General features: G+C 63.6%; 2 protein-coding genes across 16 annotated transcripts in view; both read right to left on the bottom strand.

Moving 5' to 3' along the window:
* Positions 1-12,176, bottom strand: part of CAMK2B (calcium/calmodulin dependent protein kinase II beta) — a 28,116-nt gene extending 15,940 nt beyond the window's left edge. For all 14 annotated transcript variants that reach the window (XM_068920946.1, XM_068920932.1, XM_068920937.1 and 11 more), the window contains exons 1-6: positions 12,028-12,176; positions 9,102-9,196; positions 6,583-6,642; positions 4,519-4,573; positions 4,367-4,432; positions 1,645-1,717 (exon numbers count right to left, since the gene is read on the bottom strand). In XM_068920946.1, the coding sequence (XP_068777047.1) occupies positions 1,645-1,717; positions 4,367-4,432; positions 4,519-4,573; positions 6,583-6,642; positions 9,102-9,196; positions 12,028-12,092 (414 nt within the window). In that variant the 5' untranslated portion in view covers positions 12,093-12,176. The remainder of the gene's footprint in view (positions 1-1,644; positions 1,718-4,366; positions 4,433-4,518; positions 4,574-6,582; positions 6,643-9,101; positions 9,197-12,027) is intronic.
* A 1,506-nt stretch (positions 12,177-13,682) lies between these two features.
* NUDCD3 (NudC domain containing 3) overlaps positions 13,683-26,755 on the bottom strand; it is a 31,890-nt gene continuing 18,817 nt past the window's right edge. For both annotated transcript variants that reach the window (XM_068920947.1, XM_068920948.1), the window contains exons 3-6: positions 25,096-25,228; positions 20,121-20,264; positions 14,697-14,885; positions 13,683-14,170 (exon numbers count right to left, since the gene is read on the bottom strand). In XM_068920947.1, coding sequence (XP_068777048.1) covers positions 14,060-14,170; positions 14,697-14,885; positions 20,121-20,264; positions 25,096-25,228 — 577 coding nt within the window. In that variant the 3' untranslated portion in view covers positions 13,683-14,059. The remainder of the gene's footprint in view (positions 14,171-14,696; positions 14,886-20,120; positions 20,265-25,095; positions 25,229-26,755) is intronic.

Here is a 26,755-nt window from a genome sequence, read left to right as displayed (position 1 = left end):
TGCATCTAAGGACAAACCCACAGCCCGGCTCCATCACTGCATCTAAGGACAAACCCACAGCCCAGATCCATCATGGCATCTAAGGACAAACCCACAGCCCAGATCCATCACGGCATCTAAGGACAAACCCACAGCCCGGCTCCATCACTGTATCTAAGGACAAACCCACAGCCTGGCTCCATCACGGCATCTAAGGACAAACCCACAGCCCGGCTCCATCACTGCATCTAAGGACAAACCCACAGCCCAGATCCATCATGGCATCTAAGGACAAACCCACAGCCTGGCTCCATCACTGCATCTAAGGACAAACCCACAGCCCGGCTCCATCACTGCATCTAAGGACAAACCCACAGCCCAGATCCATCATGGCATCTAAGGACAAACCCATAGCTCAGCTCCATCATGGCATCTAAGGACAAACCCACAGCCTGGCTCCATCACTGCATCTAAGGACAAACCCACAGCCCGGCTCCATCACTGCATCTAAGGACAAACCCACAGCCCAGATCCATCACTGTATCTAAGGACAAACCCACAGCCCAGATCCATCACGGCATCTAAGGACAAACCCATAGCTCAGATCCATCACTGCATCTAAGGACAAACCCACAGCCTGGCTCCATCACTGCATCTAAGGACAAACCCACAGCCCAGATCCATCATGGCATCTAAGGACAAACCCACAGCCCAGATCCATCACGGCATCTAAGGACAAACCCACAGCCCGGCTCCATCACTGTATCTAAGGACAAACCCACAGCCTGGCTCCATCACGGCATCTAAGGACAAACCCACAGCCCGGCTCCATCACTGCATCTAAGGACAAACCCACAGCCCAGATCCATCATGGCATCTAAGGACAAACCCACAGCCTGGCTCCATCACTGCATCTAAGGACAAACCCACAGCCCGGCTCCATCACTGCATCTAAGGACAAACCCACAGCCCAGATCCATCATGGCATCTAAGGACAAACCCATAGCTCAGCTCCATCATGGCATCTAAGGACAAACCCACAGCCTGGCTCCATCACTGCATCTAAGGACAAACCCACAGCCCGGCTCCATCACTGCATCTAAGGACAAACCCACAGCCCAGATCCATCACTGTATCTAAGGACAAACCCACAGCCCAGATCCATCACGGCATCTAAGGACAAACCCATAGCTCAGATCCATCACTGCATCTAAGGACAAACCCACAGCCCGGCTCCATCACTGCATCTAAGGACAAACCCACAGCCCAGATCCATCACTGCATCTAAGGACAAACCCATAGCTCAGATCCATCACTGCATCTAAGGACAAACCCATAGCCCAGCTCCATCACTGCATCCCAGCAACCTCCATTTCCCAGCTCCTTCACCGCGTCCCAGCACGATTTCATGGCCCTGTTTCATGAGAGCGTCTCAGCGTGATCCCGCAGCCCAGCTCCGCCGCCCATCCCAGCACAAGGCCGTACCGCAGCTCCACCACCACGTCCCAGGGACACCTTGTCTCATCTCTGTCCCTGCCTCCCAGCACGATCCCACAGCCCAGCTCCACTGCTGCATCCTAGCAGCAGCCGGTAGCACAGCTCCAGCACCATGTCCCCTCAGACCCAGGGGGACCCAGAGGGGCGACATGGGGACACCGGACTCACCTTGAGGTCCCTGTGGACGACCCCCATTTGGTGACAGTGGAGCACGGCCTCGAGGATCTGCTGGATGCAGTGGCTGCGGGCAAAGGCGGCGGGGCAGGTTAGGGGGCAGCGCGGGGGCCCCACCGCACGCTGGGGGGAGGAGGGGGGACGGGAAAGCACCCATGGGGGAGACCCCCCCCTTCCTGTGCCCTCCGTCCTGCTCCAGCACAAGTCACCCCCCCGAAACCACCCCTTGCGGGTGCCCGGCACCCCAGCGTTTTGGGGACCCCCTGGGCCGTCCCTACCTGGCCCCGGGGTCTCCGGCTCCGCCGCGGGACTGCTGGGAGACGGTCACCCAGGGGGGCACGGAGGGGCCCCCAGCACCCCGGGGTGGCCCCGTGGGGCACCCACCCGGCTGCGAGGTCGGGGGCGGGGGGGGCTGCGGGTGTCCCTTGGGGACATGGGGACGCCCCCCCCCCCCTTGTCCCGTCACCTCCCAGTCCCAGTAAAGCTCCTACTGGGAGCCCAGTACGCCCCAGTGCACCCACGGGTGGGCGCGCTCAGCACTGCGGTGGCCGCTTGGGGCACGGGTCGCCCCCCCAAAACAGTGCCGCTCTGCTCTGTTTAACCCCCCCCTCCTCCTCACCCCACGCCACCCCGCAGCCCTGCCGCTGCCCGGACGCCTGGGCCCCCGAGACAGGACTCACAGGGGAGGGGGGGGGGTGCACGGGGAGGGCGATGGAGACGAGACAAGAAAGAAAGAGGGAAGGAGCAGGGAGATGAGAGGCTGAAATGGGGGGGGGCACCCGCTTGGGGAGGGCAGGGGGCGCCGGGGGCGGGGGGAAGGACCAAAAAAAAACCCCAAAAAAAGGAAATGTTTTTGGGGGGGGGGGGGGGAGCGAGGCCCGCGGCGGGGCCGGCGGGCGGGGGCGGCGGGGGCCGGGCGGCCGGGCGCCCGGCCGGCCCGCGGGGTTATACTGACCTGCAGATGCCCGGGCACAATGGCAAAGTGATGGCTATAAGTAACGCTTGCTAAGAGCTGATGGACACAGTGACTGCAAAACAAAACGGGGGGCGGGGGGGCGGGATGGGGGGCGGGATGGGGATGGGGGCAGGATGGGGGGGCAGGATGGGGATGGGAGGCAGGATGGGGGGCAGGATGGGGATGGGGGCAGGATGGGGGGCAGGATGGGGATGGGGGGCGGGATGGGGATGGGGGCGGGATGGGGGGCGGGATGGGGATGGGGGCAGGATGGGGATGGGGGGCGGGATGGGGATGGGGGCAGGATGGGGGGCAGGATGGGGATGGGGGCAGGATGGGGATGGGGGGCGGGATGGGGATGGGGGCGGGATGGGGATGGGGGCAGGATGGGGATGGGGGGCGGGATGGGGATGGGGGCGGGATGGGGGGCGGGATGGGGATGGGGGCGGGATGGGGATGGGGGCAGGATGGGGATGGGGGCAGGATGGGGGGCAGGATGGGGATGGGGGGGCGGGATGGGGATGGGGGTGGGATGGGGGGGCGGGATGGGGATGGGGGCAGGATGGGGATGGGGGGGTGGGATGGGGGGCAGGATGAGGATAGGGGGGTGGGATGGGGGGCGGGATGGGGATGGGGGCAGGATGGGGGCCAGGATGGGGATGGGGGCAGGATGGGGGGCGGGATGGGGATGGGGGCAGGATGGGGGACAGGATGGGGATAGGGGGGTGGGATGGGGATGGGGGGCAGGATGGGGGCAGGATGAGGGGTGGGGGGTGGGATGGGGGGCAGGATGGGGGGTGGCATGTGGGGCAGGATGGGGATGGGAGCAGGATGGGGGCAGGATGGGGGGGTGGGATGGGGGTGGCATGTGGGGTGGGATGGGGGGCAGGATGGGGGACGGGATGGGGATGGGGGGTGGGATGGGGGGTGAGATGGGGATGGGGGGCCGGTGGAGGACGGGAGGCAGGTTGGGGGCCGGGATGGGGATGGGGGGGTCAGGTTGGGGGGCAGGAGGGGAAGTGGGGGGGGCAGGTTGGGGATGAGGGGGGCAGGTTGGGGGAGCAGAGGGGGCAGGTTGGGGGGCAGGATGGGGATGGGGGGGGCAGGAGGCGAAACACGGTGGGGGGGAGCAGCAGCGAGCGGCGGGACGGACGGACGGACGGACACACGCGGACGGACACACGGACACGCACAGAGCCCGAGCGACGCGTGATGGGAGACGGCGGCGGTGGGGGGGGGGGGGAGCGGGGACAGGATGGAGGGGGGGGACGGGGAGCGGGGACGAGGGGGGGGCCAGGGGGTTGGGGGGGGGACAGAGGCGGAGGGGGGGAGATGGGGGGAACGAGAGAAGGGGAGAAACAAATGTCGTGAAAGCTCAGAGACCACGGGGACGGGCACACGGCGGCGGGCACACAGGGCGCTGCGGCGCCCGGCGCGGCCCCGGCACACGGCACGACAGCGCCAGGCCTCAGCGGGGAGCGGGCGGCGAGCTGGCGGGAGGGGGGGGTGACCCACACCCCGGGCGGGGGGGGGTGTCACAGGGATGGTGCCCCCCCCCGTTTGGGGTATTTTGGGGGGGGGGGGGAATGGGTGCCTTCCTCCCCGAGGCTGGGTGCTGCCAGTGGTCCCCCCCCACCCACCCACCGCTGCTGCCCTGCCGGAGCTGCGCCCCCCCCCCCACACCTTCCCCGGGGAGGGGTGCGGGTGGGGGTGCGGGTGGGGGTCGGGGTGGGGGGGCCGCGGGGGGGCACGGCGCCTCACCTGGCGTCCGCTTCGCTGTAATACTCCCGGGCGACGATGTCTTCGAAGAGCTCCCCGCCGGTCACCCTGCAACGCAGCGGGTTGGGGGGGGGTCACCCAGGGGCCCAGGCGTCCGGGTGCCGCCCCCCCCCCCCAAACCACCCTGTACTCACAGGTCGAAGACGAGGTAATGGAAACCCTCCTCGGAGATGCTGTCGTGGAGGCGCACTGCGGGGACAGGGAGATGCTGAGCCTCCCCCCCCCCGAAAGGCACACGCCGGGGGGGGGGGGGCGACGTGCGCGTGCGGGCACGGGCACGTGTGCGGGACGTCCGCGCGGGTGCGAGCGGGCAAACGCGCGCGCCGCCTGCCGAGGACACCGGCATCGCGTATCCGTGCGAGCACAAACACGCGTAGTGCACAGAGACGCACGCACGCACGCCGACACCGCGTATGTGGGCAAACGCAAACACGCATGCTGCACGCAGACACACGCGTGCTCTCGTGCACACCGACATCGCGTATGTGGGCAAACGCAAACACACATGCTGCACGCAGACACACGCGTGCTCTCGTGCACACCGACATCGCGTATGTGGGCAAACGCAAACACACATGCTGCACGCAGACACACGCGTGCTCTCGTGCACACCGACATCGCGTATGTGGGCAAGCACGCATGCTGCACGCAGACACACGCGTGCTCTCGTGCACACCGACATCGCGTATGTGGGCAAACACGCATGCTGCACGCAGACACACGCGTGCTCTCGTGCACACCGACATCGCGTATGTGGGCAAACACGCATGCTGCACGCAGACACACGCGTGCTCACGTGCACACCGACATCGCGTATGTGGGCAAACACGCATGCTGCACGCAGACACACGCGTGCTCTCGTGCACACCGACATCGCGTATGTGGGCAAACACGCATGCTGCACGCAGACACACGCGTGCTCTCGTGCACACCGACATCGCGTATGTGGGCAAACACGCATGCTGCACGCAGACACACGCGTGCTCACGTGCACACCGACATCGCGTATGTGGGCAAACACGCATGCTGCACGCAGACACACGCGTGCTCTCGTGCACACCGACATCGCGTATGTGGGCAAACGTAAACACGCATACTGCATACAGATACACACATCCACACATGTACACTGACATCACGTATGTGGGCAAATGCAAACACACATACTGCACACAGACACACGCATGCACACTGACATCACGATCTGTGCAAATGCAAACACGCACACTGCACGCACACACATACACACACACCAGCATTGCATATCTGTGCAAATGCAAACACGCATACTGCACACAGACACACACATGCACACCGGCATTGCGTATCTGTGCAAACACAAACACGCATGAACACCCAATATCGCCTATCTGTGCAAATGCAACCACGCATGCTGCACGTACATGCGCAGATATCACGTCGTATCTGTGCAAACACAAACACGCACAATACACGCGGACTGCAAGCAGGTAGCCACACACACAGATATCATGGATGGCGGCTGTGCAGGCACAAACACACGTGGTGCATGCATGCACACGTGCACGCATCCTATCTGTGCAAGCACACATAAGTGTGCACGATGCACGCAGATTGCATGTGTACACGCGTACGCAAACAGCACACGTCGTGGCTGTGCAAACACACCTAAACATGCACGATACATGCAGGCTGCAGACATGTACGCCGCTAGCACACATATCTGTACAAACACATGTAAGCATGCACAGTGCATGAAGACTGCATGTACACAGGTATCATACATCAACCCTGAGAAAAGACAAAACACGCATGACACACGCAGTCTGCCTGCATGCACACACACACACAGATAGCACACATGAAGGCCGTGCAAACACACAAACACGCGTGATGCACACCGACTGCATGCACGCACACACGTACACGGAGAGCGCACAGCTATGCAAGCACACACGTGCACGCACCATGCATGCCCATGGCACGCACGTACATAGATAACACACATCACCTCTGTGCAAACACGCACGATACATGCAAACCGCACGTGTGCACACAGCTAGCACGCACCACGGCTGTGCAAACGCAAACATGCACGATGCATGTCGCCAGCACGTGTGCACAAAGCACGCCTCGCGCAACCCCCCCCCAGGCGTGCGCATGGGGACACGCACAGAGACCGCACACGCGTGTGCCGGGCCGGCCGGCGCGCCGCTCACCGATGTTGGAGTGCTTCAGGAGACGGCAGATCCGGGCCTCGCGCTCCAGCTTCTGGTGGTCTGGGGACACAAGGGCCACGTTAGCGGCGCCGGGTCGGTGTCACCCCCCCCCCCCCCGGCCACCGCCACCGCGTGTCACCCGCCCCGGATATGGGTGTTGGGGCAGGGGGCACCTTGCTGCATGCACGCTCGTGGGTGAGGGCGCCAGGCGTGGGTGCCGCGCGGCGGGCCGGGGCCCCGCGCGCCCTTGCGCCGCCGTGCGCGCGCGGCGGAGGCATGCGCACAGCCCGCTGCAATGCGGCGGCGGCGGCGCGGGGCCGGGGCGGCGCGGGGGGCAGCCACGGGGCAGCCCCGAGGGCGGGCGCACACGGACACGCGTGTTGGGGGGGGGGCGCAGAGTGGGGCAGGCTCACGCGCGGGGCGTTTGCGTGCCTGCGCGCAGGCGGGCTCAGCCGCACGCACCCAAACCAGGCGTGTTCACACGGGCACGACTGCACACACACACACGGAGCGGTGTGCACGCAGACGTGCACACTCACCTGCACACGGACATGCACGCTCACCTGCACACGGACATGCACGCTCACACAGACACGCTCACACCCAGACATGCATGCTCACACGCGCATGTCCGCAAACAAGCATGTTCTCTCATGGACACGCCTGCTCACACGCATACAGAGCAGTGTGCATGAGGACATGCACGCTTATGTGCACACAGACATGCATGTTCACATGTGCATGGACATGCATCTCCACATGCACACGGACATGCATGTTCACATGTGCACGGACATGTATCTCCACGTGCACACAGACATGCATGCTCACGTGCACATAAACATGCATCTTCATGTGCACACAGTCATGCATGTTCACGTGCACATGGACTTGCATCTCCATGTGCACACAGTCATGCATGTTCACGTGCACATGGACATGCATGTTCACATGTGCATGGACATGCATGCTCACGTGCACACAACCAGGTATGGTCATGCACACAAGGACATGCACGCACACACAGACAGGCGTGCACACAGACATGCAGGCTCACATCCACACCAAGCAGTGCACTCACACGCACACGCGTGTCTGCACGCCCACACACCGGCTTGCTCCCATGCACGCACCCGCGTGGCCTCGCACCGACATGCCTGCTTGCATGCACACGGACCTGCGTGTCCACCTGCACACGGACCTGCGTGCATGCACGCTCGCACATGCATGCACCCATGCACAGACACGCTCCTCCCCATGTGCACGCCCGGCACACGTGTGTGCACGCTGCACACACAGCCCCACGCCCTCATTAACCCCCCCGACACATACACACACACACGTGCGTGCACAACCGCCCGGCAGCCCACCCACGCCAGCACCCCGGGGTGCCCACCCACGGCGCCTGCTTGGGGCCGCATCCAGCCAGGGTCAAAGTCGCTGCTGGGGTGCAGCAGACGGGGGGGACTGCGGGGCGTCAAAAGGTGCCAAAGGCGCTGCGGGGTGCTGCAGGGCACCGAGCGGTGCTGGGGGCCACCGACGGGTGACAAGGGGTGCTGGAGGGCACCAAGGGGTGCTGAGGGGCGCTGTGGGGTGCTGAGGGGACATCGAAGTTGGGGGGCTGTGGGATGCTGAGGGGTGCTGCAGGCACGGAGGGGTGCTTGGGGGCACCAAGGGGTGCTGCAGGGTGCTGTTGGCTACTGAAAGGTGCCAAAGGACGGCGAGGGGTGCTGCAGAGCACCCAGGGGTGCTGGGGGGCACCGAGGGGTGCTGCGGAGGGCTCCAGGCCATCCCTGGGCTCGGACACAGCCGGGGCCAGAGGAGGCAGCAGAGACCTTGCCACGGCCCCTGTGCTCGCACACCCAAAATCTACGAGTGGCAACGGGGCACCCAGCTCCTCCAGATCCCCCCAACGCACAGGGTGGCCACCGCAGGCAGAGTTAAGGTGACGGGTGTGGGCAGAGTTAAGGTGACTGGTGCAGCATGGGCAGAGTTGAGGTGACCAGCATGGCACGGGCAGAGTTAAGGTGACCAGTGTGGGCAGAGTTAAGGTGACCGCTGCAGCATGGGCAGAGTTAAGGTGACCAGTGTGGGCAGAGTTAAGGTGACCACTGCAGCATGGGCAGAGTTAAGGTGACCAGCATGGCCAGAGTTAAGGTGACCATTGCAGCGTGGGCAGAGTTAAGGTGACCGCTGTAGCATGGGCAGAGTTAAGGTGACCAGCATGGGCAGAGTTAAGGTGACCACTGCAGCACGGGCAGAGTTAAGGTGACCAGCATGGGCAGAGTTAAGGCGACTGTTGCAGCGTGGGCAGAGTTAAGGTGACCGCTGCAGCATGGGCAGAGTTAAGGTGACCGCTGCAGCACAGGCAGAGTTAAGGCAATCGCTGCACCGTGGGCAGAGTTAAGGTGATCACTACAGCACGGGCCGGTCCCCCGCGAGCCTCCAGCCGCCGCCGCTTCCTCTGCAGGGGGGAAACTGAGGCCCGGCGAGGTGAGGGGGGGGGCGGCAGCGCCTACCTCTGGCGGAGAGTTTTTTGGTGTTGATGATCTTGGCGGCGTACTCATGGCCGGTGCAGAGCTTGACGCAGCGCCGCACCACCGAGAAAGCCCCCCTGGAGCGAGACGGGCGCAGAGGTCACGGCCCGGCCCACGGGGCGGGGGGGGGGGCCACGGCACCCCGAAAAGGCGCCGCCGCGTGACTCGGCCACCCTCCCCCCGAGCGCTGACTCAGCACCCCCCCAACCCCGGCGGCGTGGTCGGCTCCCACCCGTGACTCAGCACCCCCCTCCCGGTGGCCCAAAATGGGCCGCGCCGAGCGTGACTCAGCACCCCCCACCCAGCCCCGGGGAGAGGGGTGCGCGGCGGGTGGGGGGGGTCCCCAAAGCCCGGCCTCCACTGGGACGGGCTCCTCCGACCTGGGTGCAGCGGGTGGGGACCCCCGGCGGCCGGCGGGGGGGGGCACCCTGGGGTGGGTCGGGCGTGGGGGCGCCGCACGGCGGCGGCGAGCAGGATCGCCCCCCCCCCCCCGGCAGCCTGTTGGTTGCCATGGGGACGGTGGGTGGCCCGGATGGCGGCGGCGGTGGCCCCGGCTGTCACCCACGTCCCTGCCCGGCACCCGGGTGGCGCCCGTGACACACGTGGGCCCCGGTGGCACCCGAGGGTCCGTGTTCGCCGCTGGGTGCCGCCACCGCGGGGGTGGCACCCTGGGGACCTCCCTTTCCCCCCCCCCCCCAACCCCGGGACGAGGACGGTGGCACCCTGTCCCCTCCCCGCGCTGGCGCCCGGGCGCCCCGGGACACCTCGGGTGCCCCGGCCCTGCCTCAGTTTCCCCCTCAGCCGTGGGCAGACGCCCCCAGTGTTGGGGGGGGGGGGAACGTGGCGGGTGGTGGGGGACACGGGGGGGGGGAGACACCGCGTTGCCATGGGCAACCAGGCTAGGCTGGAATTAGTGGGGGGACGGGAAGAGACGGCAAATCCCCCCCCCCCAAATGAGCTCTTCTGCACCCCCCCAACACGTCCCCCAAAGGGGGGGACAGGGGGTCTCTGAGGACATTGGGGGGCAGAAGGGCGGGGGTCCATAGGGCCTGGGGGGTCTGGAGGGACGAGGGAGTTATATAAGGACTGAAGGGTCTATAAGGACTAGGGGGGGGTGGAGGATGGGGGGGGATCTATAAGGTCCAGGGGGGAGATAAGGACGGGGGGGGTGTCTATAGGGACAGCAGGGTCTGCAGAGAACAGGGGGGGTCTATAAGCACCAGGGGGTCTATCAGGACTGGGGGGGGCATGAGGGGGGATCTATATCGACTGGGTGTCTATAGGGTCTGAGGAGGGTCCGGAGGATGAAGGGTGTCCATAAGGACCAGAGGGGCTACAAGGAGTGTGTGTGGGGGGGGCTATCTATAAGGATTGGGGTGGTCTGGAGGATTTAGGAGGCTATAAGGACCAGGGCATCCATGAGGACTGGAGGGGGGGGCTGTAAAATTGGGGGGGGTATTCTGGAGGAATGAGGGATCTATAAGGACCAAGGCAGCTATAAGGACCAGGGGATCTGGAGAGACTGGGGGGTCTGTAAGGATGGGGGGGAGCATAAGAGCCACGGTGGGGGGGCTACAAGGACTGGGGAGGTCTATAGGAACAAGGGGGGCTATAAGGACTGAAGGATCTATAGGGACCGGGGTGGTCTCTAGGACTGGGGGTTTCTATAGGAACTGGGGGTTCTGGGGTGATGGGGGGGTCCACAGGGAGTGGGAGGTGTCCATAGGAGCCATGGGGGCTATAAAGATTAGGGAGTCTATAGGGACTGGAGGGGATGTGGAGGAATTTGGGGTGCTGGAGTGATTGGGGGGGTGAATGGAGACTGGGGGGCTATAGGGACTGAGAGGGTCTATAGGGAACAGGGGGGGATCTGGAGGAATTGGGGAGGTGATAGAGAGTGGGGGCTCGATAGGGGCCAGGGGGCTATAAGGACTGGTGGGCTCTATAGGGATTGGGGGGGTGTCCATAGGGCATGGGGGCTCCATAGGGACCAGGGGGCTAAAAGGACTAGTGGGCTCTATAGGGACTGGGGGGGGTCTATAGGGAGTGGGGGCTCCATAGGGGCCGGGGGCTATAAGGACTGGTGGGCTCTATAGGGATGGAGGGGGGGGGTGTCCATAGGGAGTGGGGGCTCCATAGGGGCCAGGGGGCTAAAAGGACTAGTGGGCTCTATAGGGATTGGGGGGGTCTATAGGGAGTGGGGGCTCCATAGGGGCCAGGGGTCTAAAAGGACTGGTGGGCTCTATAGGGATTGGGGGGGGTGTCCATAGGGCGTGGGGGCTCCATAGGGACCAGGGGGCTAAAAGGACTAGTGGGCTCTATAGGGATTGGGGGGTGTCCATAGGGCGTGGGGGCTCCATAGGGGCCGGGGGTCTAAAAGGACTAGTGGGCTCTATAGGGATTGGGGGGTCTATAGGGAGTGGGGGCTCCATAGGGGCCAGGGGTCTAAAAGGACTAGTGGGCTCTATAGGGATTGGGGGGTCTATAGGGAGTGGGGGCTCCATAGGGGCCAGGGGGCTATAAGGAAGGGGGGGTCTGGAGGATTTGGGGGTTCTGGAGTGATGGGGGGGGTCTCTGAGGACCGGGGGGGGGCGCCCATAGGAACAAGGGGGGGCTATAAGGACCGGGGGGGAGGGGGATCGGGTGGAATTGGGGGGCGGCGGCGGGGGGGCCGCCGTCGGGGGATGCCGGGGGCGGCACCGGGGGAGGAGGAGGAGGGGGGGGGTGGGGGGGAAGAGGGTCGGTACCGGGGACCCCGAGGAAATGCGTCATGTCTGCACGGAGCCGGGGGGGGGGGTCAGGTCTCCGCGCTCCCCCCCCCTCCCCAATCGCCGGGGGGGGGGGGAGGAGGAGGAGGGGGCAGCGGCCGGTGCCCCCCCCCCCCCCCCCCCGGCGGCCCGGTCCTTACTTGCCGATCTCCTCGTAGAGCTGGTACTCGTCGGTGAAGCGGGTGCAGGGCACGGTGGTGGCCATGGTGCCCCCGCGCCGTCCGCGCCGTCCGCGCCGCGCCGCAATGAGCCGCCCGGGCTCCGGCTCCGGCTCCGGCTCCGGCTCCGCCTGGCGGGGGGGGGGGACGGCGGCGGCGACGACGGCGACGACGAGGAGGAGGAGGAGGAGGAGGAGGAAGGAGGGCGCTGCCGGCCCGCGGGAGGCACCCGGCTCCGTGCTGCCCCCGCCGGGCCCCGCGGGGATCCCCCTACCCGGAACCCACCCCCAACTCTTATCCGCAGTGCCCCCCCCCCCCCATCCACACACACACATCCCCCGGCGCACCCCCCCACCCCCCACGGGCACCCCCAAAAGCATCCCCACATCCAGCCCCCCCCCCAAAAGACCCCGATAGCCAGACCTCTCCTCTGAGGACCCTCCCCATATCCACCCCCAAAAGACCCCCAAATCCAGACACCCCCAGGACCCCACACCCACCCCAAAAGGACCCCCATATCCAGACCCTCCCGGATCCCAACCCCATAACCATCCCTAAAGGACCCCCCTATCCAGACCCCCCCGACCCTGTATCCACCCCAAAAGACCCCCAAATCCAGACACCTCCAGGACCCCACACCCACCCCAAAAGGACCCCCATAACCACCCCCAAAGGACCCCCATATCCAGACCCCCCCCAGATCCCAACCCCATAACCATCCCTAAAGGACCCCCCTATCCAGACCCCCCCCGACTCTGTATCCACCCCTAAAGGATCCCGATATCCAGACCCCCCCCCATGGACCCCGATATCCAGACCCCCCCAGACCCTGTATCCAGGGACCCCCCACATCCACCATCCTCCCCCCCACCGGGGACACCCCCATATGCTCCCCCATCCTAAGACCCACCCCCAGCACCAAGTGCCTTGTGCCCCCCCCCCAACGTAACCAGTTCGGCTGCCCCCAGCCTCACCCAAGGGTGCCAGGAGGCCCCTCAGAAGGGGGGGGCACGAGCCCCCCCGCAGTCTGTTATGGCGGGGGGGCACAACAGGCCACCTCTGAGCCCCAAGGGTCTCCAGGCGGGTGCCAGGACTCCTGGGTCCCTCCCGGGCCGAGGGGGGGCAGGCTGGGCCCGGGGAGGCGGCGCGGGGGGGGGGCACGAGCGGGTGCCCACCCAGGGGTGCACTGCCGTTGCCATGGGGACCGTGGGCGGCCGTGGGGGCCCGCGCGAGCCCGGTTATATTTGTGCAGTGCCGGGGAGAAATTTCGGCGAGCCGGCCCGGCGCGGGGGCGACGGCATCCGGGGTTGGGGGGGGGGGAACGCAAAGCGGGGGCGTTTCTAGGGCTACCGGCGGCCACCAAGGCCGGAGGGTGCCATCAGGGTGGCCAAAACGGGCTCCTCCGGCTGGGGCGGGGGGGGGGGGGGGAATGTGCCAAGAGGCCACGGTGATGGGCAACCCCGAGGACGGGTGACGCCGGGCCTGGAGGCCACGGGCAGGGGACCCATTGTCACCCCCCCCCCGAGCCTAAAGAGAGCCCAAAGTGGCCAGCGAGGACTGAAGCTGCCCCGGGCCAGGGTCGGCGAGGGTCCGGCATCGGCGGGAGCCGCGAAAGAACCATCCTTCACCACCAAAAATAATCATTATGTCACCCCGAGCGAGCTCCGTCTATTCCTGAAAAACAACCGGAGCCGGCGCCAGCGAGAGGAGAAGGGTCCCAGCCGCTCCGGTTGCCGTGGCGACGGGACGTAAATGCGCGTTTCGCCCCGGTTTCCCCGCGCGCGCGTCCAGCCGGCCGTGCCGAGCCGGCGCCGGATGGGTGCTCAGCCCCCCGCCGCCCCGCGTCGCCCCGGCCCCTCGGCGGCACGGCAACGGGGTGCGGGGGGTGCCGAGGCGGCGGGTGGGTGTTTGGGGTTTTTTTTTGTTGTTTTTCCTTTTTTTCCTGCCCCACCCCCCTCCCCAACCCGCCCCCAACCCCACCGCCCGATTTCGGGGCTGCTGTTTTGCGCCGCCGTCAAAACTGCACGGCGCCGGGGGAGATGTTGAACATGGCGGGGTCGAACTTCTGGCCGCGGAAAGGCGAGCCCTCGGTGTCCCAGCCCTTCTTGAGCATCTCGTGGACCTTCTGCAAAAAGGCGACAAGGCGCCGCTGAGCTCGAGCCAAAACCTTCGCCCGTCCCCGCCGCCTACGCCCCGACCGTCCTCCTCGACGCTTTGGCGCGCCGCCGACATGCTCCCTCCCTCCCCGGCCTCGTCCCACGTCCCCGATGACCTTGGTGCTTCACCCGCTCTCGAGTCCGGCCCGGGAAGGGCCACCGGGCGCCCACCAAGGAGAGACCACCGGGGAGAGGCGGCCCCCTTTCGGCACCCCTGCCGGAGCGGAGGGATCGGCGGGGTCGGCCCCGGAGGGACGTGCCCGCGTGTAGGTCCCATCACCGATGCAGATGGGTCTGGGTTGGTGCCACCTCGATATACACCAGGGAGGGCGAGAAGGGAGCAAGGGGACAGGCGGGTCCCCTCGTGTCCCCGAGCTGGAGATGCTACAGGCATCGCTCTGCACAAGGCAGCCCGCGCCGGGCCCGGAGACGGGACCTGGCGGCGGCGCGGAGAGCTTCCGGCAGGGTTGAGTTGGTGGCATGGAGGACACCTACCAGCTCGTGGCTCTGCGGCTTGCCCTGCAGCTTCTGGTGGTAGTCGAAGGTGAGGCGGTCCAGCACGGCGTGCTCCTCCTCGTCCACGGTGGCCATGGAGCGCTCCTTGTTGATCTTGTCGATGTCGATCTGCTCCTCGCCCTCCAGGATGGCGTTCCACCAGTACTCGTCCCCCTTGTTCAGGTTGATCTGGGGACAACGCGCGGATGTCAGGGCACGGGCGGCCCAGGAGAGCGCGGGGCTGGGTTACCCGCTCGCCGGCAGCCCAGCGGTCCCCGCGCGTCGCTTTGCAGCGCCTCCCCGTCCCGCGGCCACCCGACCGGTTTGCTACGTCCCCCCGGCTTTCCGCCGTCCCCTCCGCCGCCGCCCTCGGCGAGCCGCCCCGACCCTGCTCCTCCAAGTCGCAGCCTGATCTCCGCACCGAAACCGCGGCCGGCCGGGGTCCGCTGGCCGGGGTCCGGCGTGAGCCCAGCCCGGGACCGAGGGCAGCTGGGCGCCCGGCCTCCGTCCGTTTTTGGAAGGAGGGGTGACTTTTTTTCCGTCTTATTTCAGCCAGGAGCCCAGCAGCAAGGAGGATTTATGGCGTTCGTTGGCGTCGCTGCAAAATCATCAATAAAGCCAGACAATATAATTTAGTGAAACCTCCCCAGAAGCTCCACAGCTCCGGAGGGGAAAACACGGGCAGCCATTAAAGTTACGGAGCCGGGTGTCTCTCCCCGGTGCAAAGAAAAGGAACCAATTAATGCAAGAGGGGGTGGTTGGGGCTTAATCCTTGTGGGAGAGCAGAGCCGGTAAAATATTCCAGCTCAGGGAAGGCGTTAGTTTTCCCAGCTAGACGAGCGTGCTTGTTCTCCTCTTAATTGCACAGTTCCACTTTTCCAGGGGTAGCAAAAGGGCTCGAGGCTTGGTCACGGGCTCCTCAACCCCATCGCCCTCCCGGGGCAGCGGGCGAGGGTCAGGCCGGCCCCGCAGGCCCCCGGGGGCGGCCGCCGCTCCTGCGGGTTGGAAACGGGAGAGGGGGGCCGCGCGGCACGGGAAGGCCCCGCTCGGGCGCTTCTCCCTCCGGCGAGGACGAGCGGACGCCGGAGGATTTGGCGCCTCAGCCGGCCGTCGCTCTACCTCCGTCCCCCCAAAATCCGGTCCCCTCTCCTTTCCCGACCAGACTGCCTCCATCCCTCAGTGCCGGCGTGCGAATCCTCCTCGGCTGCGGATCACCTCCGGAGAGAGCTGAAACAGCGAGCGGCAACCCGGGAATCCTCTCGTCCTCCCCGCTTCTCGCCTTATTTACCGCACGCTGTTTCCCACCCTGCTGGGAAGACGGGATTATTCATTTCCTCGCCAGCTTTTCCGCCGCGCTCGTCGCTACAGCGCCGAGGGCTTCGCAAAACGATCGCTAATTAACCTCTGCAGCCCGCCCCGCGCACGTGCGGGCCAATGTGCTCTTCCCCCTTATTCCGGGGGGAGAGACTCGAAAGTCAAAAGTGGGACTCGCTCAGAAGCGGCACCTTCAAAACGCGAGCGACTGCGTCGCCGGCGGGCCAGGGCGAAGCTCTCGCCATCGGCTTGAGTTTGGAGTTTCGTGGTCTAACGTAGCTCTGGGCCGCTTGTGCAGACAGGTCCAAATCCCAGCGCGGGAACCCCGGGTTGAGTTTGATTTCTCGGACGCGTTTCTGTCGACGGCCTCCAGCGATTCAGCCCGGCGCGGGGGCTACAAGAGCTCGAGATGAAGGAGATGCGAGCGGGAACCTCCCCCAGCGCTTGGGCACGGGAGGGCTGCGAAATCGTGGTGGATCTCGTAACCCAGGCGAGGCGAGATGTCCTGCGAGCTTCACCCAGGCGTGGACCAGGAGAGAAGCTCCAGCGCTCGGCCACCAGCACCCGCAAGGCTGCATCGTCAGGCAGACAGCGCTCCGGAAACCCAGCGGGGCTCCACGAACGGAACCGGCTTTTTTTTTTTTTTCCCACCGCGACAAACCTTGACCTGATTACGTTCCTCGCTTCGAGACGAGGCCAGAGCTTTGCCCACGCTTGAAGTTGCCGCTCCAAGTTTCCCAGCCAACAGCTCGGCCCAGGGGCGCAGAAACACTCGCGGCCTTTTGCCAGAGCAAGGAGCGGGTTCCCGCAGCGTGCCCAGCCGCTCGGTCAGACAGCGCGTTGTGTTTCTGCTTCGCTTTTTAGGCTGGCGGATCCCAAAAGCCCTCCCGGGCTGTAGAGAGATCGTTCCCCTCCAGCTGAAATGGGAGAAAACCGCAGCGGAGCGCTCACCGGGAGACAGAAACACCTTCGGCAGCAGCGGATTTAGTGGGGAAAGGATGTTTGCAGGGGGGACACCTCCGCTGCTGGGCATCCTCGTGCCACGGTGCCGATGTTCCCAAAGCAGGAGACGGGAGTCGAACGCCCCAGCGAGGGGAACGGGCTCGGATGGAGCCAAGGGGCCCGGGGAGGCCGGATGGAGCAGGAAGCACGACGCGCTTCGGGCAGGGAGCGGGCAGCCCGGCGCGGGACGGAAGAGCAGCGCGGCGAATCGGTCTGCGCCGGCCGGAAGAGACCCTCAAGCAGCACGGGGAGAGGGCGTCAGCGGCCCGGACGCGGTGGCGGGTTGGCAGCAGGAAGCGCCACCTCCCACGTGGCCAAGCCCTGCCGGGAGGGTCACAACCCCTTGCTGCTGGCGCTGGGCTGTGCCACCGCGGGAGGTGTCTTCCGTGATCCTAAATACCTTGTCAGAGGCGAAGAGACGCTGCCGAGGAATAGAAGTGGGACTTGGAAAACCGGCCTCTTGCCACCTCCTTCTCTGGGGAAGCAGCAACAGCAACAGTCGCCCCCAAACGTCAGCAGGGGCCAGGAGCCGTTTTGGGGTGCTAAGAAAGCAGCAGGCAGCGTTTCCGACAACATGGGGAGGTTAGGGAGAAGGGAGAGCACCGCAGCTTATTATTAACTTGGCCTCGCAGCTCACAGGGTGACAAGCTGAAGGCTTTAATAGCTGTTCAAGGCAGGACTTGGTGACAAAAACCCGAGTGGGGATAACAAATGTTGGAGAGGAGGAGAAAAAGAGAGAGAACGAGGGGGAAGAAAAAAAAAAACCCTCAACAACAAAAATAATCCCAAAACGCATTGTGCACAACACCCAGCGGAGATTTCTAAAACGAGCTCATGCGAATCTATTTTAATCTCGCTTTTGACAAGCGAGCGGGTGTAACGGAGAAGGGAGCACGCAGGGATCGTACTCAGGACGGGGGGCTTCAGCAAGGCGCCTAAGGCAGCGGGACAAGCCGGGGACACGATCCCAAGCCAGCAGAGGTGGGAACAGGGCACCTGCCAACTGTCATAGGGATCGGCAGAGCACTGGCCTTCGAAATGACGTCCGCCGGCTTTCTCCCTTGGTCGGACTCTGGCGCAAGGCGCAAGCGTGCCAAAGGGCGAGATGAAAAATATGCCGATGCTCAGCCCAGCCAGCGGCAGGGTGAATCTCATTAAGCAGGACACGTGGGCAGCACGGAGAGGAGGAGGAGAAAGGCAGAGCGGTCCCCAGAAGAGGGGAGGCGCTGAGGGCTACGTGGACGATGGGGAGATGCCTGGCGAGGAGGAGAAATCGATAGGGACACCAGATAGGAGAGGGAAAGCAGAGCCAGGAGGGGTTAAAAGGCAAATTAACCTCAGCTGCTCGTTAAGAGCCGGGGGGAGAACGCAGGCCAGTGAAGCCAGCAAAATGCGCCTGTAACGACCACCCAAAGGGCGCACGGATCCTGATGACTCTCGATGCATCCGGCAGCAGCTTATGGGACCCGACGGTCTCCGTGAAAATGCTGCACGTGGTCAGCATACCCGCAGCAAGGAGAGACTTTCGCAAGGGACAAGACCAAGCAGGAGAGATTTTGCTCCATGGAGTATCAGTGCACGGACTGGGCTTGGCTTGAAGGGACTCTCTTGTTTAAAGGACCAAGAAACTCGAGCGCTCACAGGTTTTTCTCCAGGGCTGGAGCCTCTGAGGTGCCCCAAGCAGCGACAGTTCCCAAGAAGGTCGGGATCTCCTTGGGTGACTCCACCGCTGGCACTTTGCGAGTCCGATCTTGGCCACAGCCCCGACTCTGCTGGGAGATGTCGTCTTCTTGGTCCCAGGTGAGAGAAGTTGGCACCTTGCTGCAGCCCGTGGGAAGGGGAAACTCCCGACCGCCACGCTGGGAGTTCACCGGGAGCTGCGTACCACGCAGAGGTGCAAATTCTGGGAGGGGAAGGGCCCGTACGCCCTCGTCCGCCACAGTTCCTGCTGCTATAACCAAACCTGAATGGCTCACGTACGAATCCCCTCCCAAGAGCTGAAGTGAAGCGACTCATTAACAAACGGTTGGATGTCTGTTGATGAATGAATCGAAAGGAACCGCAAACCACTTTCGGCTACTCTGCGCATGGGAAAAGGAGACGCTCTCGGGTGAGAATTACTCACTCTGCTCCAGTTACCTTACAATTCTTCAAGCGAAATTTCATCCCACCATCAATATGTTGGCAGCCAGCTGGAGATCCTCACAACCCTGCGCTCGTGCTAATTTGAGGCAAGAGCCAGCTCCGGTTGGAGATAACGGGACGACTCCCCTCACCGTCCGTGGACGCTCCAGAAGGCCTCGAGTCTCGCTCCACCCGCGCGCTCTTCCCATCCTCCTCCGGAGCTGGATATTTAATAAACATTGCCTCCCTTGCTGATCCTGGGAACACGCAGCCGGAATTACCATTCGCCCTGCAGAGCAGCCGCCCTTCGGGGCAGTTCCACTTGGATGGCTTTCCTCCTTCCCCAGGGTTATCTTCCTGATCAGCTAACTTTCAAGAAGCTTAAGAACGTCTGAAAAATGCAAGCTGATGACGCCATCACCTCCTGTTTCATGCCCTCTCAACGGCCTACCAGCTTTGGAGAAGCTCTTCTCTCTCGCAGTAACTTCACGCTCTTGCCATCAGGTCATTTGTCCCAGGGTATGTCCGTACTGATCTGGAGCGGCCAGGCAGCGCCTGCAAAGCATCTCCGCATGCCTCCCTCAAGACTTCTGCATCCAGCAGGAAATTCCCACCTGATTTCACCCTGCAGGCGCTTGGCTTTGGGTATCCATCTGCTGCTCCATGACAACTTCAACAGGGTGGAACAGCCCTGGGGACACGGCCCACCAGACAGCAGAAATCACGCCACTCAGCCTGGCCTGCTGGCTCGCAGTACCGAGTACCCACCGGTACCGAGCGAATGGACAGCAACATCCCCTGAACCACCTCAACAGGGAAGCACATGGGCAATGGCAGACCGAGAGGGACGGAGAGTTAGGGAAAGATAGTGTGGGGCACGTCTGGATCTAGCTCTAACTTGCAACTGCTCCAGTTTTCCAGCTCGAGGCGGGAGGAGCTGCGAGCAAAGGCGCAGAGACACCAGCCGGAGCAGAGGCCCCTTACCAAAACGCACTTGCCCGGCTCCAGGCTCCAGAGGGAACTCTCCGTGTTGATCTTGTGCGTGAGTTTCCCTTCCATGAGGACGCGCTGGCTGCCGCCCTCCAGCACCGCTACGCGAATTGCGCCGCTGCTGATATCCACAGCCACCTGCAAACACAGAGAAGATGATCAGGAAGGTTCCTGCTCGCGTTCTCGCTGTGCTAGTCGGGGCATGGGGTCAAGTGCACTCGCTGGGGATGAGAGAGAGAGAAGAGCTATCGGCTCTGTATGCAGTGGGAGGGTGGGGATCCCGCTGCTGTTTCAGAGCAAACAGCAAAAGCTCGGAGAAGAAAGGAAACCTCACCAGGAAACGAAAGGCAGCGGGGCGCTGGAGGAACTCAAGACAGCTGGTTCGGCCACAGCGCCTTCCCCGTGCCTCAGTTTCCCCACGGGGAGAGCCGGCAATGCTCAGAGGTGGGGGACCCGCTTGCTGCGACCAAGCTGCCACGTGTGCCGTGGGGGCTCGGCTGCTGCCGGGATGAGCCGGGCGCGAGCGTGCATCTTCCGGGGGCTGAGCGCTTCCCCACCCAGCGGGAGCGAGAGGGGCTTTCTAGGCTGCCACGGGCTGAAGCGGCTCTTCCTCAAGCCGGAGCTCTCCTCCTTTTGCCGCGAGAAACCAAAAACGCGCTCCTCGGCTTCGTTTCCGTCGCCGAGCCGGCGACCGGCAGCCGCTCCAGAGCCAACGCCGGGCTCAGTCCCAGCCCCGCGTCGCGCGGGTGAGGAGGCGAGGGGCGCAGGGGAGCGCCGGCACGGCACGACCCTCCTTCTCCCTGCCGCCGGAGCGATGGCACGAGGCGGCTCGGGTGGTGGGAACGGGGCCGGCTCCCTCCCGCCGCAGCCATATGGGGAACCCTGCTCGGACCCGCCGCGGAGGTGACACGACTCTCCCCCCGGGGAGACAGAGGCAGGCTGCTACTTGGACGCACGGCATGCCAGCGCCCTCGGTCTCCAAAGAGACCATATGGTCTTCTCCTTTCCCCGCCAGCGCGGAGCTGCAGCTAGCGCAGAGCCTGGACGGGGCTGGGCAGGACCAGGCGCCCGTCGGGAAAGGGGCCGGTTTGCGGGTGGCCAGGAGGTGGCCCGTGCCTCGGCCCCGAGAGGAGGAGATTGCGGTTAGATTCGCCTGCATTCTCTCCCAGCGTTCCCCCACATCTTCCTCCCGCTCTGCAGAGCTCATTTGAAATGTTATTACATTATCCATTACCTAGGAGATTTCCAGTGACTCACTAGCTCCACGCAGGCAAGAGACGGAGCAGAGCGGCGCCGGTCGGGCCCGGCACCACGCTCGCGGCGGATCGGGGCCGCGCACGCGAAGCTCCCCGCCGCCGCCAGCCGAGCGCGCGTGCCACGGAGCCGTCACCGCTTCGACGGGAGCCGAGCAGGCGCCCGCAGCGCAGGCTGCAAGCGGGACCGAGCTCCCAAGGGCGGCGCGAGCGGCTCCCGCCGTCCCGGGGCGACGGATGGGAGAGGACGCTCGGTTTTCGCCCAGCACGTGGACGCCTCCAGCCTTTGCGAAAGCAGCTCTTGCTGGACGGGAAGAGTTTCTGGAAAGGCAGCAGGGACGAGGCACGTGGAGCGGGCTCTGCTCGTGGCCACCGACGGCCCCGCTCCTACGGCACGAGTAGTTGCAGACTCCGGCATCTCAGCACGGCATGTGGCCAAGCAAGGTGACCCCCAAGTCATCTTCTAGGGGGCTTCCTTGAGGCACGGAGGGTCAGGGAGAAGGGGGCCGACGCCAAGGACCCCTCGGAGCTCCCGACGGCACAGCGTCGCAGCTGCGGGATCCAGCGAGGAAGGGAAGGGTTAAATCGGAGACGTGTTTTATTTGGAGGTAACTGCACAAGCCAGCACTCGGGGCTGAGGGACGTCTTCAAGGGACCTCCGGGAACAGCAAGACGTTAGGTAGTAACCAGGTCTGGACAAGCAATCCAGGACCAGAGGAAATCTGCTGCAACGTTTCAAACACGATTAGGGATGCTGAGGAGGAGGCTGGGGCCAGGGAACATGCCAGGAAAAGATTATTGTTTTTAATAAAGCGACTCGAATATGCCTCCTCGCATCTCAAACGGCACCAGTGGGATGCGAAGGCAGGCGAGGGCAGGGAAGAGGGGCTGGAGAGGCAGCAGAGAAACCCAAATGGAAGAAGAGCTCCAAATAGGGCAGCCTTCATCCAGCCGCTGCAGGACGAATCAGGGTGAGAAGCAATCGGAATATCCACCGCTATCTGCATCTAGCGAAAAGGCCACGTTTGGCACGCCGTTCCCCCCGCCCCGGATTCGGAGGGCTCTGGAGCCCGTCCTGAGCGACGCCAGGCGAACCTTTGTGGGTGCCTCGGTGGAAAAATCACCTCCGCTCGGCATCCTCGCTCCAGGGGGTCATCGGGCGCCTGCAGGGCGGCGGACGCCCCACGGGTGCGCCCCGCGCTCCCCGCCGAGCACCTCTGCCCCTCGAAACGCCCGGCCGGGCCCGCGTTCGCCAGGCGCCGCAGAGCTCGGCTCGCTGCCGCGGCTTTCCGCCCCGGTAATTTCTGTGCGCGTTAAAACGCCCACACCCGCCCCCGCAAATCAAACAAGCAAACACAAACCCAGGGACGAATCTAGCTCGTCTCCTCCGAGCCAGGCAAGAAAGAGAGGCTGGTGTCATTATCTCTATTTAAGCGCTGGGGAAGCGCTCGGCTCTACGGGCCCCCGTTGCCTCTCTAAGTAGATCAGAGCGGTGGAGACGGGAAAGGGAGATGCTTCCACCTACCCCATCTCCCGTTCCTGCTCCGCGGACACTTTGCGGAGCTCCTTACGGGGAAGCCTTCAGCTTGCCCGAGCAGAAATGTGCCATAGCAACAGCCTGAATCCAAAAAGTGCCATAAGTAACGTTTTGAGCGGCATTAGCGCTTGGCGCGCTCCGAGCCCAGGGACCAAACGGGGGAGATTTTCAATCTTGCCTTGGCAGGCAGAGGCCAGAAACTGATAATTTTTAAAAAAGACGAACGCGTGGTGAACGGTAGGAGAATGCTTCTGTTTTGCAGGAGCCCATCAATAACAAGCCCTAAGTCTATCCAGCTCCAAAATTGCTTCGAACCGCCCTGCTTTGGCCCGTGATCCAGGCTATCTGCTTCCAGTCCCCCCAAGGCTGGAAGAGACTTTAAAGAATCTCTTTAAAAAGAAAACTCAGCTGCAAGGAACCAAGAGGAACCCGAACAGGGACATACGGATCAAACATCAGGAGACACCTCCCAAGGATAAGGAAAGTCAAAACATCGGAAGAAAATCGATGGCCCTGAGAGGGCCGGGCAGAGAAAAATCAGAGCCGAGGAAACGGCCGAGTCGCAGCAGCTCTCGCCAGCCTTCCCGCGCTGACATCACGTCTGGGGCAGAGAGGAGGCAGAGCCCTCGGGGACCGCTCCGCGCTGAGCCCTGGCACCTCGAGGGACATCGGTTCAGCGTGTGCCATTTACAAAGATTTCGCCTCCATGGCAGAATTGGGCTGCTGGCGACAAAGGTATCTGCACCACCAAACAGTCAAAACTGAGCTGCGGAGAGAGAGGTTGGAGCAGCGCGTCCCGTCTCACGTGCGAGGCCTCCGCGCCTCTGGGTGGCAAAGGACGGGGTAGACGAAGCGCGAGGCAATTTCTTTGGCAATGGCACAAGTTCCCTGGCGCAAGGGCACTTCCCTGGGCAAGGGGACGCATCCTGACTGCGGTACGATACAGAGGGGATGCAACATCCCTCTGGGCACCCCTGAACGCTTCCAAGAAACAGCCTGGTTTTATCGCAGCGACCCACTGGGAAAGAGGCAGCTCGCGGTCCCCCTGCTGTCCCCGTGGCAGCCGTTCGCTCCATCACCCCTCCAGGCCAGGCTGCTGCTGCCAATCCTGCTCTTTTGGCACGCTCGGGAGCTGTGTAGGCTGGAGTCAGCGAGCAAACCCGAGCGTGCTCGTCTCAGCCGCCCTGGAAGCGGAGGGGAACGGGAGGTGGGGGAGCACGTACTTCCCAAACGGAAAAATACAGCATCGATCGGGGAGAGGGCAGCGCTTGGCAAAGAGAGTGCAAACTTCTGGGTCCGCAAGCCCGCTTGTGTGCACGCTCCTCCCCAGCCGCTCACTTGCCCCAGCGACCGCCGGGTGCAAATGAGCCTCAGGGGTGGGTGCGTGAAAGGCCAAGGCCACAGCGCTGGGCTGCGACGCTGCTTGGGCAGCAGCAGGGGAGAGCAGGGAGAAAAGCGGCAGGAGGGAACAGAAGTGGCAAAGGAAAAGCAACGTGACTGCTTGTGGATACAAATGAAGAAAGAAAGAAGAAAAATTCCTGCTTTGCCCGAGGAGGGAAGCGGGGCCACCCTGGCCCCCGCACCAAGCAGCGAGGGCGGATGGCCGGCTCGCCAGCCCGTGTGCCAGTCCCAGATCCCCTCCTTTCACAGCCACGACGTGGCTCAGGTCTCGTGCCTGCTCCAATCCCTGCAATTCCCAAGGAACAGAGGAGCTGTTCCAGCAATTACCACCGCAAACGAAAGGCATGAGATGCTCCAAGCCAGAGAGAGCTACTGGGGAAGGAGCATCCATCCCCAAACTATCCTGCTCCGGCAGCTGGGCTAACCAGGGAAGGAGCAGCTCGGATAACGCGCTGCCTTGGGACACCTCAGCAAAGAAGACGAGCCTCGCCGTCAGCGTGCGTGTGGTGCGACAGCCTCGGAGGGAAGCAGAGCTCAGAACCTGCACGTGGGTTTGCAGCAAGTGGAAGCGGAGGAAATAACCACGTCGGGGCCCGGAGCGATAGGACACGGCAGTCGCAACGGGAACGTGGCAAGGTTGGGTCAGTCCCTACTCGCCACACGCCCAGCGCTAGAGAATGAGGCACAACGGCCTCCCGCTCCAAGCAGCTTCCCAGGAAAGCTGGGCACCCGGAGGGAAAAGGAGATGTCGAAAGACAAACTGCTCGAGCCATTATACCTGTTTGCCTTTGACGATGTGCTTGGGCACCGGCACTTTAATCTCCAGGTCGCTGTAGTCTTGGGACCAGGCGTAATTCTCTCGCACGGCCCCGTTGTAGCTATCGGGGTTTGTCTGGAACTGCTCCTGTCTCCTGGGGAGGAAGAAAAGGAGCAAGGCGTTAAGCGACGAACAGATCGGAGCGTGGAGAGAGCAAGAAACTTGAGAGAAGGCTATAGGAAGCAGAAAGAGGGCAGAGCCATCCTGACAGCATCCTGACTGCTTCAGGTCAATGCTCAGCCTTTCCCTCCTCGCTGGGCGTATCTAGGATGGGAAGAGCTTCGGATTGGCAGCCCCAGGACGGGAAGAGTCGTCCTGCTCGGCACTGGCAGGATGCTCGGCTTTGCCAAGGGGCTAGAGGACCGTGTTTGGGACCTGCTCCTGGCTCGGCCCGTGTCGGCACGTGCCGCTTTTCCCCCTGCCGAGGGCACGCCGTGCCCGAGAGCGGCTCCGCGACTGCCTCCGGCAGCGCGGCGACAAGCGGGCGAGCGGCTCCCGAGATACGCCGGGAACAAAAATCGGTCACTTCCAGCCGCAGGAATTTGAAGAGGAAGACGAGGAGCGATTCGGCGGGGCAGGAGGACGGGATTGATTAGCAATAATCGACGCAGCCAAGAAAAGGAGCTTTGGCATCGTGCTCGGGGCCCCTTTAAGTCGCTGGCGGGCGAAGGATCTATTCCATCGAAATCTCCCTGCTTGAAAATAAAATAAAACCATTTCTAAAGATAGCTGCGGTGCTAACAAAAGGCAGAGTTATTTTAAAAATGTTTTGGTACGCACCTCGTCCTCAAGCGGGAGCCGTATAAACACAGGGCTGCAGCAAGTTATATAAGAGGTGACAGGGGACGAGCGGTCCCGGGAGACAGGCCTGCCCTGGGGACCCCATCTCCCTTCCCGACGCCCCCACGCCGAGGGGCCCCGGGCTGGCACGCGGCGGGGGCAGCTTCCCGCAACACTGAGCATTATATAAGATCCCTCAGTTTTAATTAAATTAGGCTTTAAAACATTCGGAGGGGCTTGCGCGCAAGCCTTTTTTTTTTTTTTTTTGGTCCTTTTTTTTCTCGACGATTTCAACGGGGGAACCTTGAGGGTTTTGGTTTTTTTTTTTAACCCGCTTCACCAAAAACCACCCGGTTTCCAGAGGTGCCTCCCTGGGAAGCGAAGCCGGCGCAAAGGGGCGCCCGGCCTCGCGGGCTGGCCGCCTCCGGGAAAGCGGCTCCCAGAGCGGAGCAGTGATTTTGGCGGCGGGGGTTTTTTTTTTTTTTTCCTCCTTTTTTATTTCCCCCCCAATCTTGCCCTCGCCTGGCGGTCGCCCATTGGGTCCCCATTGCCATGGAGATGAGGTTGGCATGGCAGCAGAGAACCGGCGCTCTCGCCGGTTGGCTCCAGCTGGCGGTTCCCAAACCGCCCCCGGATTGTAGGAGGCGAACAGGCTGGAGGGCGAGAGAGGGAAAAACGCGGGCCACCTTTTCGGATGCCTTTTCCCCCCCACCGCCGCAGCGGTGGCAGGGCGCCGGGCCACCCAGCTCGTGCGGGTCCCCCGGGGAGGAGGTGCGAGCCCGCGCCAAGCCCACAACCCCATCAGGACCCTTTTTTTTCCCCACGCTGGGCCCCCCCCCCC

This window comes from Struthio camelus, chromosome 27 (assembly GCF_040807025.1).
Source record: "Struthio camelus isolate bStrCam1 chromosome 27, bStrCam1.hap1, whole genome shotgun sequence".
Classification (NCBI taxonomy): Eukaryota; Metazoa; Chordata; class Aves; order Struthioniformes; family Struthionidae; genus Struthio; species Struthio camelus.
This window is presented reverse-complemented; position numbering and strand designations above follow the sequence as displayed.